At 37.7% G+C, this 13,209-nt stretch overlaps 1 protein-coding gene across 1 annotated transcript in view; it reads right to left on the minus strand.

The window, feature by feature from the left end:
* Positions 1–308: 308 nt before the first annotated feature.
* The window catches only part of MPDZ (multiple PDZ domain crumbs cell polarity complex component), a 93,439-nt gene continuing 80,538 nt past the window's right edge, over positions 309–13,209 (minus strand). Inside the window, exons 39-49 of the mRNA XM_067315718.1 lie at positions 13,086–13,169; positions 12,785–12,978; positions 12,349–12,496; positions 9,123–9,209; positions 7,576–7,672; positions 6,839–6,882; positions 5,622–5,744; positions 4,602–4,706; positions 4,239–4,351; positions 3,004–3,127; positions 309–2,147 (exon numbers count right to left, since the gene is read on the minus strand). Coding sequence (XP_067171819.1) covers positions 2,001–2,147; positions 3,004–3,127; positions 4,239–4,351; positions 4,602–4,706; positions 5,622–5,744; positions 6,839–6,882; positions 7,576–7,672; positions 9,123–9,209; positions 12,349–12,496; positions 12,785–12,978; positions 13,086–13,169 — 1,266 coding nt within the window. The 3' untranslated portion in view covers positions 309–2,000. The remainder of the gene's footprint in view (positions 2,148–3,003; positions 3,128–4,238; positions 4,352–4,601; positions 4,707–5,621; positions 5,745–6,838; positions 6,883–7,575; positions 7,673–9,122; positions 9,210–12,348; positions 12,497–12,784; positions 12,979–13,085; positions 13,170–13,209) is intronic.

Below are 13,209 nucleotides of genomic sequence, written 5' to 3' on the forward strand. Positions count from 1 at the left end.
ATGTAGGCATCTCTCACTCTAAACCAGCAATAAGTACAGAAGATCAATTCATCACCAGCGGCCTCTAGTAATGGTATCATCTGTTTTCTTTCATCTTAGCCTATCACACTATAACTTCTAGAACAGTTAATGAGACAAAGGGTTTTTGTAGTTAATCCACTTAGATCTAGCTATCACTTTGCTAATACTATTTCACAGACATTCCTAATACTGTTTTTATCTGCCACTAAAACGAATGCTAGTCTTCTGTCTTTTCCATATTCGTCTAATAATGGCCCAAGCCATTTCCTGCATTCTGAGTTCAGCAATTTATTTTAAATGATAGCTGACATGCTGGCCTTCTTGCTACAATGTTTTTGCTAAACAACACAAAGGGCCTTGCTGTTACCAGGACATATAGCATGCTAATTAGCTATCTGTCTTTCTCCCTCAAAAGTTTTAATGGAATTTTTCTGTAGGAAGGCAAATTGTGGCCAAAGTGTGCATTACCTGCCAGATTCATAAAAGCTGAAGAGCTCCCTGCCAAAGCAGCAAGGGCAAAGCTAGGGGGGTTCAGTGAATAAGACTTTGGGAAAACATTTTAGTGAGGATCCCAACTTCTTAGGAAGCTGAGGATGTTGATACATTATTGACCACAGTGCTGCCCAAAGAACAACCCCATGACTGCGTCTTACTTACCAGACACTGGCTTATATATTTGTGTCTGATAAATTAATAATTCAAAAATAATATCTGTGGCCCTTGAACCTCCTGTTCAGCTTGATTCCTGATGCTGATGCAGGAAGACCTTCCTCCGCAGTCTCTCACTCACCGTCCCTCTACTGTGAGGGTCTCCAGCTCTCTGCCCACCTCCAGCTACTAGTTTTAGCCCTCCTCATCCAGGGATGGCTCTAGCTTTGCTGCTACTTACAACTGTAACACTAACTTCTTCCACCTTAGTTCAATGAATATCTGCAAGGCTCTCAGTGTAGCAAAGTAAATCTGCCTTGAGTGGTTTGTTCATGGTTGTGTGTAAAGCAGCTCTTAGAAACTTCAGCGCTGAGACTGAATTGCATGTTGGAAAAGGCCAGCCTTTACTTGCACACATTTCACATTGGGAAGGTTACTTGCAGACCCACACAGGCTAGAAAATACTACTATGATAAAAGAAAAGTCTAAATCCTTCTAATACTGCAGTTGCTGGGCATTCTCATTTACCAGGGAAAGTTTCCACCGGCAAACAGATTTTTCAGTCCTGAGCACAATTCCCTCCCCTTTGAAATATCTCCCGTGCCTCCCCTGCCCCCAGCAAAAAAACATCAAACGCAAGGGAAACGAAAAAAATAGTTTCCTTTTCTTGGATACACCATGACTTAGGAAACTTAAAAAAAAAATACAAAAAAAAACACAAAACAAACAGAAAACCCAAGTCTTCCTCCCAGCTCCTTCCACTTGGGCATTGTGAAATAATGCAAATAACCATCTAAATTATTGAATCATCTGCCTCCACGTTACGTCCTTTTCCTTCTCCTCCAAAACTTATGTATTTTGTCAATACTTTCTTTCTCCAATAACCTTACACTTTCTGTTGTTTGATGATTCTTGCCCTTGCCATCCCCTTGGTGACTTGCTGACTTTATTCTATCCAACATTTTTCCCTTATATTTCAAACATTCAAAGCCTCTGAGAAAAACATTCCAGTCTCTCTGTATGGTTATTAAATCAAAAATCAAATAAAATTGTTTTTTTGGTGGATCACAAGTCATCATCATAATACTACTAGGAAAAAATATCCACGTCTTTACCATAGATGTGACATGACTCCATCTCAGTGCTTTGACAGTAAGACAAATACTTCTATCATATACAAAAATATGATTAAATGATATTTTTCTTCAGTGAAGTAACACGGTCCTGTGAAGCTGGAAAAACAAGAAGGCTACATAAACATTTCCATTCTCTTTGCTATGTGGAATGTAAATAGTAAGGTCTTGTTGACCCTACTCCTCTGGGCAGCTGATTCACGACAAAACAGTCAGAGTGACTGTTCCTTTTGTCCTTTTTAAAATAGCGACCGCTTCCTCATGGGTCACCCCTTCTAAACTCTGCCCATTCACAGCAATGATTTGATCCCCCCTCTTCAAGCGTCCGTCTTCTGCTGCTGCGCCCTGCAATGATACAACACGTAATTGCAGACTCATGCATCTCATTTTCTCCCTGCCATACTGTCCTTATGGTCTTAATAAGACGGATTCAGTGCCCTTAAACCTTTTCGTTTTTCTGTGATGCTGTGTTACTGACTGTAGTCAGTAGCAGCACAGTCTGTATGCTCTGCAGTATGCTCTGCCTTCTCTAAGTCGAAGCTCATCCAGAAGTTGGATCTACAGGACTTTCACACTCCTACAATCCTCCTGGTCTAACTAGCACAACTTTTAAGCTCTGGAATGATAACAGTAAGTTTTTCAAGACCTGACAAAAGTTTCAGCAACTGGTATTAGAAATTTGGTAATCAAACCGAGCCCTGTACTTTGACTTACTGTAAAAGTTTGGGGTACTTGATTCCGTTTCTGCTGACTCAGAACTGTCTCCTAGACAGTCCAAGCTGTCAAATCCAGGGCAGGACCTGAACTTCTCCAAAGGTCAGGACTGACTTCTATCATTTTGTCTTCGTCTACATTTCAGACCCTAGGTCAAACTAAATAAAATGGTCCCAGCTACTACCTGAGGACTATACAGTCCCAACACAAGATGGGTGGCTATTTTTCAAAGTATGTGCATAGTTCCAGCTTCTGACAGTTGAAACAGGCTCTGCCACACGCAGAGTGGAAGTTCTGAATCCTCCTACAACTATAGCCTTCAAATGGTGCAAACACATTTTGAACAGTACTTGCACTAGCCAAGGAAAGCAGTTAGAAACTGTTAACAACAGCCTGGCTTCAAACTCAGGCCATGCTTTAAGAAATCAGCTGCTGAGGACTAAGTAAAGAATGGCTTGACTGAACAAATTTACACTCAGTCACTTACCTTTGCAAATACTGTCTTCACATAAATGGGCAAGTCTCCATGGGGACTGCCATATCCCCCCACAATACTAAAGCCTAGGCCGTCTGGTCCTCGATCCAGCGTAATGGTCTTGTACTGAGGAGGTCTAAAAAAAGGAAAGAACAGTATTTCTACATTCTCTTATTTTAAGATTTAACATATAGAATATTCAACACAAAACATTTTTTCTTTCAAGTTAAGCAATACGTTTTGCTTTCCACTGTAACTACAAACGTCTTAATCACAATGTGCTGGACATTTTAATTCACATAAAATACTAATTCTGTCTAATGCCCTCATTTAGCTAGTTATTTCATACACTCCTTTCATACCTTTTCCACCCAGCTCACAACATAGTTACTGCTGGCAGGTTCCTTTAGCAGTGCTTACTAGCCACATACAGATGCAATACCAGTATCTCAAACCTCAAAGAACAGAAGGTACAATCCATAACAAACAATTACTTTAAAAATCCTGTAACTTGTAACACTTGCTAAAAGAAGCCTAAAAATAGCCATAATAGTTATTTTGCAAGGTTTAAGTGCTCCTCTCCTCTGATATATGATTGTTTAATTGTATATATGTGTTATAACAGACCATTTATAGGCATAGTATATTTCCATAAACACACTTTAGTTTGTAAGAAATTCTTAAAATTCTATATTCTAAAGTACATTTGTGTTCCTAAAGAACCTCATTCTCTCTTTTCCTATTCCTAGAAGAAAAATGCCTCAGATTTATCACAGAGTTTGAGGCAAAACTTGCTCACCAACAGAAAGAGCTCTGCCTTGCAGTATGCCAGAACGTGTTAGTTAGAAGCAACAGGTTTCTGATGGTCTGGTGCTAGAAAGCACAGTACAGAAACACAGGTACCACTCTGGACAGGACTTTGATATTAAAGTCTGAGAACAAACATTTTGGGTGAATCAGCTAATCTCAGTTACAAAGGCACAGCACAAGGAAGAGACTGTATTTACGAGGAAGAAATCAAATCACATTGCAACTCTACAGAGGGGCAAGAAAGTAGTACAGTGAATTTTATCAAGAAAAAAATGCAAAACTGGATAGGTGACCTATGGGTGCCATGTATACCAAGTGTGTCAGCCATGATTATGTTAAACAATTCATTCACAATTTGTTAGAATTTGTAAGCATTTTAGGGGGGGTCCCGCTTAAAATAAGAGACAACAGGGGTTGTATGTTCTATAGTCACTCACCCTAAATCATCCTGAAAAATGCTGGTCGAAGTTAGCCCTGTAAATGAAAGATTGGATGTAGGTGGATCCTGCTGCTGACCAGTTATGACACTCACATCTCCTCCAGCTACAACCTAAGAACAGAGTACATATGCCAGTAAAATGAGAGCGTTGCTCCTCAGACAATTCATTGTGGCAGCTGACAAAAGGGCATTCAGAAAATTACAGTTATCATAACTTGCCTCATTTCTTACATAAAAAAGACAATTTGCTAAAATTCTGAGAAAAAAAGTATGCACTGGGAACCCACTGCCTCTCCCACATTTCCTTGCAATGTAGCCTTTCCACAAAAAATATTCCAAACGTCACGGATTTTCTTCTTACCTGCAACTCAATGGTGCCCAAAGCGTTCTTCAATAGACTAACGGCTTGGGAGTGAGTCATGCCCTCGGTAGATGAGCCACAGATGCTAACAATCCTGTCCCCAACCTGCAGAAGAAAAAGTAGAACATCAATAAAAAGTTCAGTTACATATATTTACTTGTCACTTTCCTTCAACAATACCAGATCTGAATATCTGGATTTAGCTAGTTTTTATCAGCAATGCAAGATAAGAAGAAAGAAATCAGCAGTTCCTGGTACATTTTCTCTCTAAGGCACCAAGCAAGCCACAGTATGAGCTGATACAGAGGTAGAAAATTTGATGTCACAATTAATTAATTAAATTACATTAGTTTAGTGTAACTTATTCTTTTCAGTGTTAAAGATTCTTTACAGGCTTGATCCTAATATTTGAGAAACAGAGAGCACATAGAAAACAGATGTCCATTTTGTGCATCACTTGAAGACAGACAGGCTGAAGTAGAAGATTATCGTCAGAGATTATGTGTTCAAACTCATCTTGAAATAATCCCTTCATTTCCCGAGGAGTATGATTCAAATTCAACAGAGAAAAAATAAACCAGCCTCTGGTATAGACTGAATATGGTACACATGTAAGTGCTGTATTAGATAAGATAGCAATTCACCTTCCATTTTATTTCTATCTTTATCCTAAAACAGTCAAGTATGGAAAACATGGGATATAAAACAGACTGTGTATGTGCAGTAGCAGGACTGACCACCATGCTAATCATCAGAGTTTATTTACAGAACCTGTTGCTCTGAACCAAGCTCCCTACTTTGAATTCTGAAAACCTTACTAGCTCTGTGATCCAAGATTGCTTTAGGACTTCTTTCTCATGTTAATTACTCTTTAGCACGTCACCAATCTGAGTTACTGTATTGTCAATCTAAACAGCAAAAAAAGTTGTTACAGCCAGAAGCACTCACAGCTATATCATCTTTTGTCAATCTTGTGCATTTCCAATGCAATCTTTACAAAATTCTTAACAATTAACTTACTCTGAGTTTCTGAGTCTGAGCTGCAACTCCATTTGGATGCATCATGGCGATAAAAATAGGGACATCTCCAAGAGGACTTCCTACACCTCCAGCAATGCTTACTCCTAGTGAATCTGCAGCACCCTGTTATAGCCATGAAAAAGAATTAGATCTTTCTGGAAAGAAAAATATATGAAAAGAATTTGTAGGCTCAACTCAAAAAATTCCAAACCCCCTATCTTATGAAAATCAGAATGCTATTATATCAAGCTACATTTTAAGTTAATGAATTCTGCCTCCTGCTGGGAAAGCATAAAAAGCACAAAATATATATTTTTTCCTATCAGCTGCAGGTGAAAATTTGCTAACATATTTGTATGTCTCATCTTAACCTAACTAGCTACTTACAGAAGTCAGCCTCAGATTCATAAAGTATAGAGGGTATGGGCAACAACTGGACAGATGGGATTACATTATCTTTAGTAACAATCTCCTATTATGAACCACCTGAAGATTAGAACTAATCTTTATGCTCCCCCTAGCGTCTCACTGTTGAAGGACAAAAATAGCCATTATTTCACTATAGCACATTACTCCACTACCTACGAACCAAAGCCACCATCATAAAGTGGTATTTGCAGATTCTACTTTGAACAGAGAATATCTAAATATAAGCTCTGTAATCAAAGAAACTGGATGACACATAAAGTCAGACCAATAAATACATTTTGGACAATCAGAAACAGTCTCTGACTTAGATCTTCTAGTCCTGAAAATGAGTAAGTCATTTGAATTTCACTGTTGAAAATCTGCAGAGAATGAAAACCAGTCTCCTAACACGCATAGCAACAATTTTTTGAATCAGCAGTACAGTGAAAACACAGCTCTTGTATAAGTATCTAAAAGGTATGCAATGCGAAAAATATAAAATCTAAAACAATGGGCTTGCAACTTAAGTACAGTTCCCTTGGCTTCACTAAACTAAGTCTGGATTTAACCTAATCTTACAACAGTAAAACAAAGCCCCCTTAGCTCTTCCTCTTCACCTTCAAAACAGGTCACAAAATATGATGGCATGAGTCACACTGATTTTACACAAGAATACAGACAATGGGAGTCACACAGTTTTGACTATAAATGATTAAAAGGGCCAGATTTCTACCCTTATGTAAACACATCTATTGACAGTATTTACAGAACATGTTTACAATACATAATCATTTTATATTTCAGCTTACCTTTTTTATTTCGACTGTTCTTAATCCCTGTATTTCAGAAGCTGCTGTCAAATAAATTCCAAAGAGATAAGTTAAACTAGCATTTTAAGGACGCTTTTCCATTAAAGTCATCCAAACCACTATCCTGAGTCTAACTTTTTGCTAGTTTATTACAGACATACGTATATGTTTTAAACAGATCTTGAAAGTGGCTGTCATTACATTAACAGAATTGAAATACTTCTAGGATGGATGAAAAGAGGTCATTCATTCATTCTCTCAATTTAAATAACTTCTGTAAAAAGACTGCCAAGAATGCTCAAATAAAATAGAAAAACTACTTCAAGCAATACTTGGGCTAGTAGTAACTTTGTTTTAAATCTGAGCACCAGAAAACTATCCCACATCTATCCCAATACACAGTTATCTATCCTAATATCTATACTGTATCAGCAACTAACCACCGATTTCCATGCACGACATAGCTTAACTGAAGACATACTTGGACTAAACAGAAAATTCTGGTTCAACTTACATTCTCGCCATCTAAACTGCTGATGTGACAAGCTGCTAGTTTCTTTTATAAAAGGCTATTTAAAGGTAAATAAGACGTACTGTACAGTAACCATCCCCCCAGCACTTTAATTACTTTAATTACTTCAGGCCCACAGTACACAATGACAATGTTTTAGACAAAGCAAAAGATCTCAGCTACCAATTCACAGGTATTAAATAGTGAAAGAAGCAAAGGAACCTACTGGTATTCTTCTTCAGACCACTTTCAAAGACCTCAGGTGCACTGGAACCAGAAACTGGGAAACCGAATGATGAGAGACTGCCACTTCCTTCACTGACCTAAATAGTGTTACACTGGGATTAGACAGCAGCTTCAGACTCCCAATTTGCTAGAAAGTAAAACCATAATCCCCCATTTTATTACTTTTTCTGTGCCCAGTTAAAAGCTGACACACTAAATCTTCTTATTTTTATGGCATTCTAGACGGCTCTTAGTTTAAAACATGTCATTAGACCAGCAGAGATTGGATGGCTAAATCCCTGCACAAGGCTTTGAAGTTCTGCTTCTGAGGGTCAGATTGCGACCTTATTTTTGCACCTTCTATCACTTCATAAGGATTTTCTGGCACAAAAGTTAGCCACAATTATCAAGGTAGGGACAGAATACAGAAGACAGACAAATAAAACACGTATGTATTCTCATGTGTACTCCTGCATTCACCCAGACACTCCATCAGCTAAAACTACTAGACTCTCCATTCAGCTACATGTGCACAAACCCCAGAAAGATTTTGCTACACTCATGAACCAATGTAAAGAAACAAGGATGTGGCTCACGCTGTGTCTAATTCACTGACTGTGGCATGGACTCTTCAAAACATTCATTATTGTGAGCTTCTTCTAACTTAACAGTGTAGATTAAGATCCCACACAGCCTACATGTTTTCATCTTGGCCGGCATTATCCTTGTTGAAAAGAACCTAACATTTCAGCCCTTACTCAGTCTTAACCTGTTTAACTTCAAACTTCAGAAGGAAAAGGTCTCTTTGCTTAATTACGATTTGAGATAAACTGTTTATCTTCACCCCTCTATGGTCTGCACACCCAGTTTATAACCAGAGCAGTTCTAAGGTGAGCTGTGAGTTCTTCAGAAATACAGCTCCTACCAGAAACCCTCAAACTTGCATCACCTGAGAACCACAATGTGAGCTGCTATCCCATCAAGGACACAGTCATATGCAGAAACTGATGGAAGTTTGTAACACTAATTGTCTAATGACAATTAGACCAACATTATTCAAGTTTATTGGAGAAGCCTGATAAAGGGGTGTGAGTTTGCTACTTTGGGTGACCAAGATTATGGTAAGAGTATGAAAGGAGGGGAGTGGTTCACTAAGTTTCCAGAAACAATATTCCCTTACAGCAGAAGCACTTCTAAAGTAACCAAGAGGCTTAAAGACCGCTCCAAGCTCTGCTGACATCTATGAGAATCAGAGCTCTCTCCACTTCCCAGGATGCAGCCCTAAAAATCATATTTAGGCAACACTGCAAAGTCACTTCTGGAAAAATTTTTTGGCTGGATCATGTCTTTAACAGATACAGTATGTGAAAATGAACATATAAAATGGCTACCAGAAAGCTGTGAAGTACATAAAAGCTCCTACATTTATTCATCTTGGATCGGGTACGTGGAAAATCATTGTCATCGTAAAATCAGTTCTTTTTATTTGCTTTCATTATTTAACCACATTTGATTTCTTCCAAACTAAACAGTTTTACAGTTACAAACCTGGCTGCTCTGGGATGTTCTCCTCTCAGAATGGAACGGACCAGCTTTTATTCTTCCGACCTCTAGTCTTACTGTACCTAATGAACACTAAAGAACCAGTAATTTATAATGTGTCTCTTCTAACTACAGGAGTCCCATTAAAATATAGTTCAATATTTAAGTCACTTATTAGATGATAGAAGAAGAAAAATAGAGGGGAAAATATAGGTCTAATAACCCTGCAATGAGCACTGAATTCATGGAAGGATCAGAGCCCTACCAACCAGGTACAGCAAAATAGTCAGTAAAGAAGAGGATATATTTTGGATTAACCAATATTACAATGCAGTCATGAAAATTATGAAGGAGCCTAATTTTGTTACCTATCACATAAATTGGAGAAGTATTGATTTCTAAAGTGTAATGTCAAGATATATTTTCAAGATATCATTTTTTAAAGATTAATAGAAGTGGAGTATTTTCAATGCAATCACTAAAAACAGTACAAAAACTCAAACTATCAGTCGTTACTTCTGTTTATGTAGCTGAGAGCATGTTATTTAAACTGGTAGTTAGTCATCTTATTCCTGCTATTGAAACTACCAGTTACTCTGGAGCTACACCAACATAAGTAATCAGATTTTGAGTAGGAGGTTTTCCAAACATCCATCTGTACTTTAACTGCCCTTTTTATACCTGATTCCCAACAGGAAGTTAGGTAAGATGGACTGTTTGCACATTGGCAAATCCTTCCATTACTCTTTGAGATTTTAAGTATAGGATTAAGTATCTACATGGCTGCATGAAATTTTTATCTCAGAAGAAAATTCACCATGGAATCAAGTATTTAGAAACCAAGACATCAGGTTGATTTTGGAAGCAGACAGACACATAACTATCACAAACAACATTTAAAAATCTGGACTTCTGAAATAATGCAAGTAGTTAGAAGTGTCAAAACAACAACATCTATCTGCAATATTTAAATACAGAAATTTCCATGTTTTATTACTATTTTGCTTTTCCTTCTTTCTTCCACTGGGAAGTTGTTAATATGGACTCCTTTATCCATGCAGCCAAATAATATTACAGAAGTTTGTATCTATTTATCATGCTTTACCCATATTACACTAAGAGGGGCTCATTTTTTTGTCAGAAAATTCACAGTAAGAAACAGACCAATATATCAAAATCAACAATAGGATATAGCCGTTCAAGTAAGGCTTCCATACCCTGCAACTAGCATAAACAGTTATTGTTCTCTTAGGGATGACACTAAGAAGAGATTTATTATATATCGTTCTTTATATTTTTAAATAACGTTGACTTCTTCTATATTCTGGGACTGACACAATCAGGGCTCAGGCCAAAGCAGTCTTTCGTACTGCTATGCACTGACTCATATCAGATCATATGGACCATTCTTGTCCAAAATGGAAAGTTCAGGAAGCAGGCTATGTATCTAAAATTACCACATCCTCACATAAAATGCAAACCCACAAATGAGATTTAAAAGTTATTATGTGTGAAACTGGGAGGTAATACTTTCCAACCAAACTTGTGAATAAATCAATTCACATCCAGTTTTATTAAGACTTCCTTTCTCTTCCCCAAATCTCACATTTGATAAATCACCAAGTCAAATGAGAGAAAAGAATCATCAGCTTTTCACATGTTGTAGTGATATTTAAAAATAAAAACTGCATGAGCAGGAAGAATTTTAAGCCTGAGGACACATTCAGGTGGACTCATGCTAGCTAAAATACATTTGGATGTTCCAAAGATTCTGGATAACTTTCCAACAAAATTTATTTCAGATTTCTACCACAATATATTTCAGACAATTCAAGACAAAGCTCTCCTAGATCTTACTCTTGTGGGTGAAAATAGAACTGATCCCTAAATTAAAAATGGTGACTGTCTACATGTGAGAGATCATGTTTTGCTCCATTTATACTGCATGAACTAAATAGAACCTTTAACAGCAACATATGAAAGTTATTTTAAAAGCCTTTTTTCTCAGAACTAGGACAATTAATTACAAGCACTACTGAGTAAGATGAAGTATTTAAACCTTTAAAATATGAATGACAAATGGGAACTAAGAGTGTTCAGTTAGATACTCCAAAACCCTCACCAATTGATAAAAATGAGGGAAACTTTCCAAATAAAATAGTACTTTAATTAAGAAGAGATGTAAAAACACACCATATGAAGAAACATGCCCTTAGATGTATAAGTAAAGTATCAGGTAAGAATGGAAAAGTACTATTGCCCCAGAAGAGTATATTAATGAGTTCATTACCCAAACAGACATCCAGTTCTGGCATTCTCACTAAAGGACACATGCTAAAAATACAGGAAAAGTATTCCAAAAAAACAAAATCCTCCAGGAACTTTTAAAGGCCTGGAAAAATCTACCTTTTAATGTGAGTGCAAAGAAGCATAATCTCATCTATGCATCCAAGAGTCAGTTATGAGTAGTGTCTGTTAAAAATTTTCCAGTAGTACAATTTTCCATCAGAAAATGCTAACTTGATGGAATACTATCATACAGCAAGAATGTCTCAAAGCCCTGGATGGAAAACAGACAAGCTGGCTGACCAGCTGGATTTCCTGCCAGACCACAGGGAATTCTGTATTTCTGACTTCATTCAGATTTGGAAATAGGAGGAGGAGATCAGAAACGCAAAATTCCTTGTGAGCAGAAATTCTGGTTCCTGAACAGCTGCAGATCTGAGGTTACTTCAGTTATCTTTGTGGGAAAGTGATTTCTGACACTAGATGACTAGTTCACTGGAAAAGGCTTTACAGAATTTAATGGATGTAAGGTAACACTAGATGTACACAAAAGAAATTAGATGAACATTATTAGCTGTGAAAATATCGCTTATTGGGACAACAAATCTGATGAATTCTCCACCATTTAATTCAATTCTAAATATCTTTCTAAAAATGTGAGATACTTAACCAGTTAATAGCTTGTTGGAGAACTACAGGGTTAGATTTTAGATTGATCTAGGTAACAGTCTTTTATAGCCCTATGGTGCCATCACTATTCCCAGTTTCATCAGGAAAAGTATTAAAATATGAATGCTTTAACCTTCAGGAAGCTTAAATTTGGAACCAAAGCTGATTCCTACTGGCAACTCAGTAACAGTCTGAACACACTCTAAATAAAACTTAAGCTTTCAGAAAATCTGGATCCCAACTTTACACTTTCATCTACTTCCAGTTTCACTGATACCTTTAGCAAAGCTGCAACAGCCTCCTGGTTAGCATTTCGAACATCTTCTCCATTCACTGTCAATATCTGGTCTCCTTGCATCAGTCTCCCATCTGTATCTGCTATTCCTCCTTTGACAATGTCTGACACAAACACTCCCGTATCATTCCTGCAAACACACACACATATTCTGCATTACAACAGTGCTGAAAAGCCATTTTCATTCTCTGAGTTCTTAAGGCTCCTGCTTGCAACTGAGAACATGACATCCTCTCATCTTTGTGTTGAGTAATGTTTGGATAGCTCCTGCAGGAAAGGCGAATCAGCTTAGGCAAAAAAATGATCCTGAGACAGACGCATTGCCTTCAAGCTCAAAGGATATCAGCACTGCACCACAATGGAGAGTACAAGCATGCCCACCAAGTTCCAAACACTCACCCTCCACGCACACTCATACCTTTTCCCAACTATACTCAGTCCAAGGCCTTTGCCAGGCTTCTTTTGCAGCTCTATATTGAGTACATCATACATATCTTCCTCCTTGTACTGGGCCTCATCTCTGTATACAGTTAAACGAACTTTTTGTGGTGTCTGTCTGAGGACATTTATGGCTTCATCATGTGTGGCATTCCTGAGATCAATCCCGTTCACCTGCAATGTAAGCATACATTGACAAACCATGCAGGGCTTCCAACACACACATAGAAGATGTGTAATTAGTTAATGACAATAGATAGTGACCAAAAAAACTACTGCACCTCTAATATCTGATCCCCAGCCCACAATCTCCCATCTTTAGATGCGGCTCCTTCTTCATATACTTCATGGATAATGATTGCTCCCTGTGAATAAATAACAAAAATGCATTGCATGCTTCAAGAA

Source organism: Apteryx mantelli, chromosome Z (assembly GCF_036417845.1).
Source record: "Apteryx mantelli isolate bAptMan1 chromosome Z, bAptMan1.hap1, whole genome shotgun sequence".
Lineage (NCBI taxonomy): Eukaryota > Metazoa > Chordata > Aves > Apterygiformes > Apterygidae > Apteryx > Apteryx mantelli.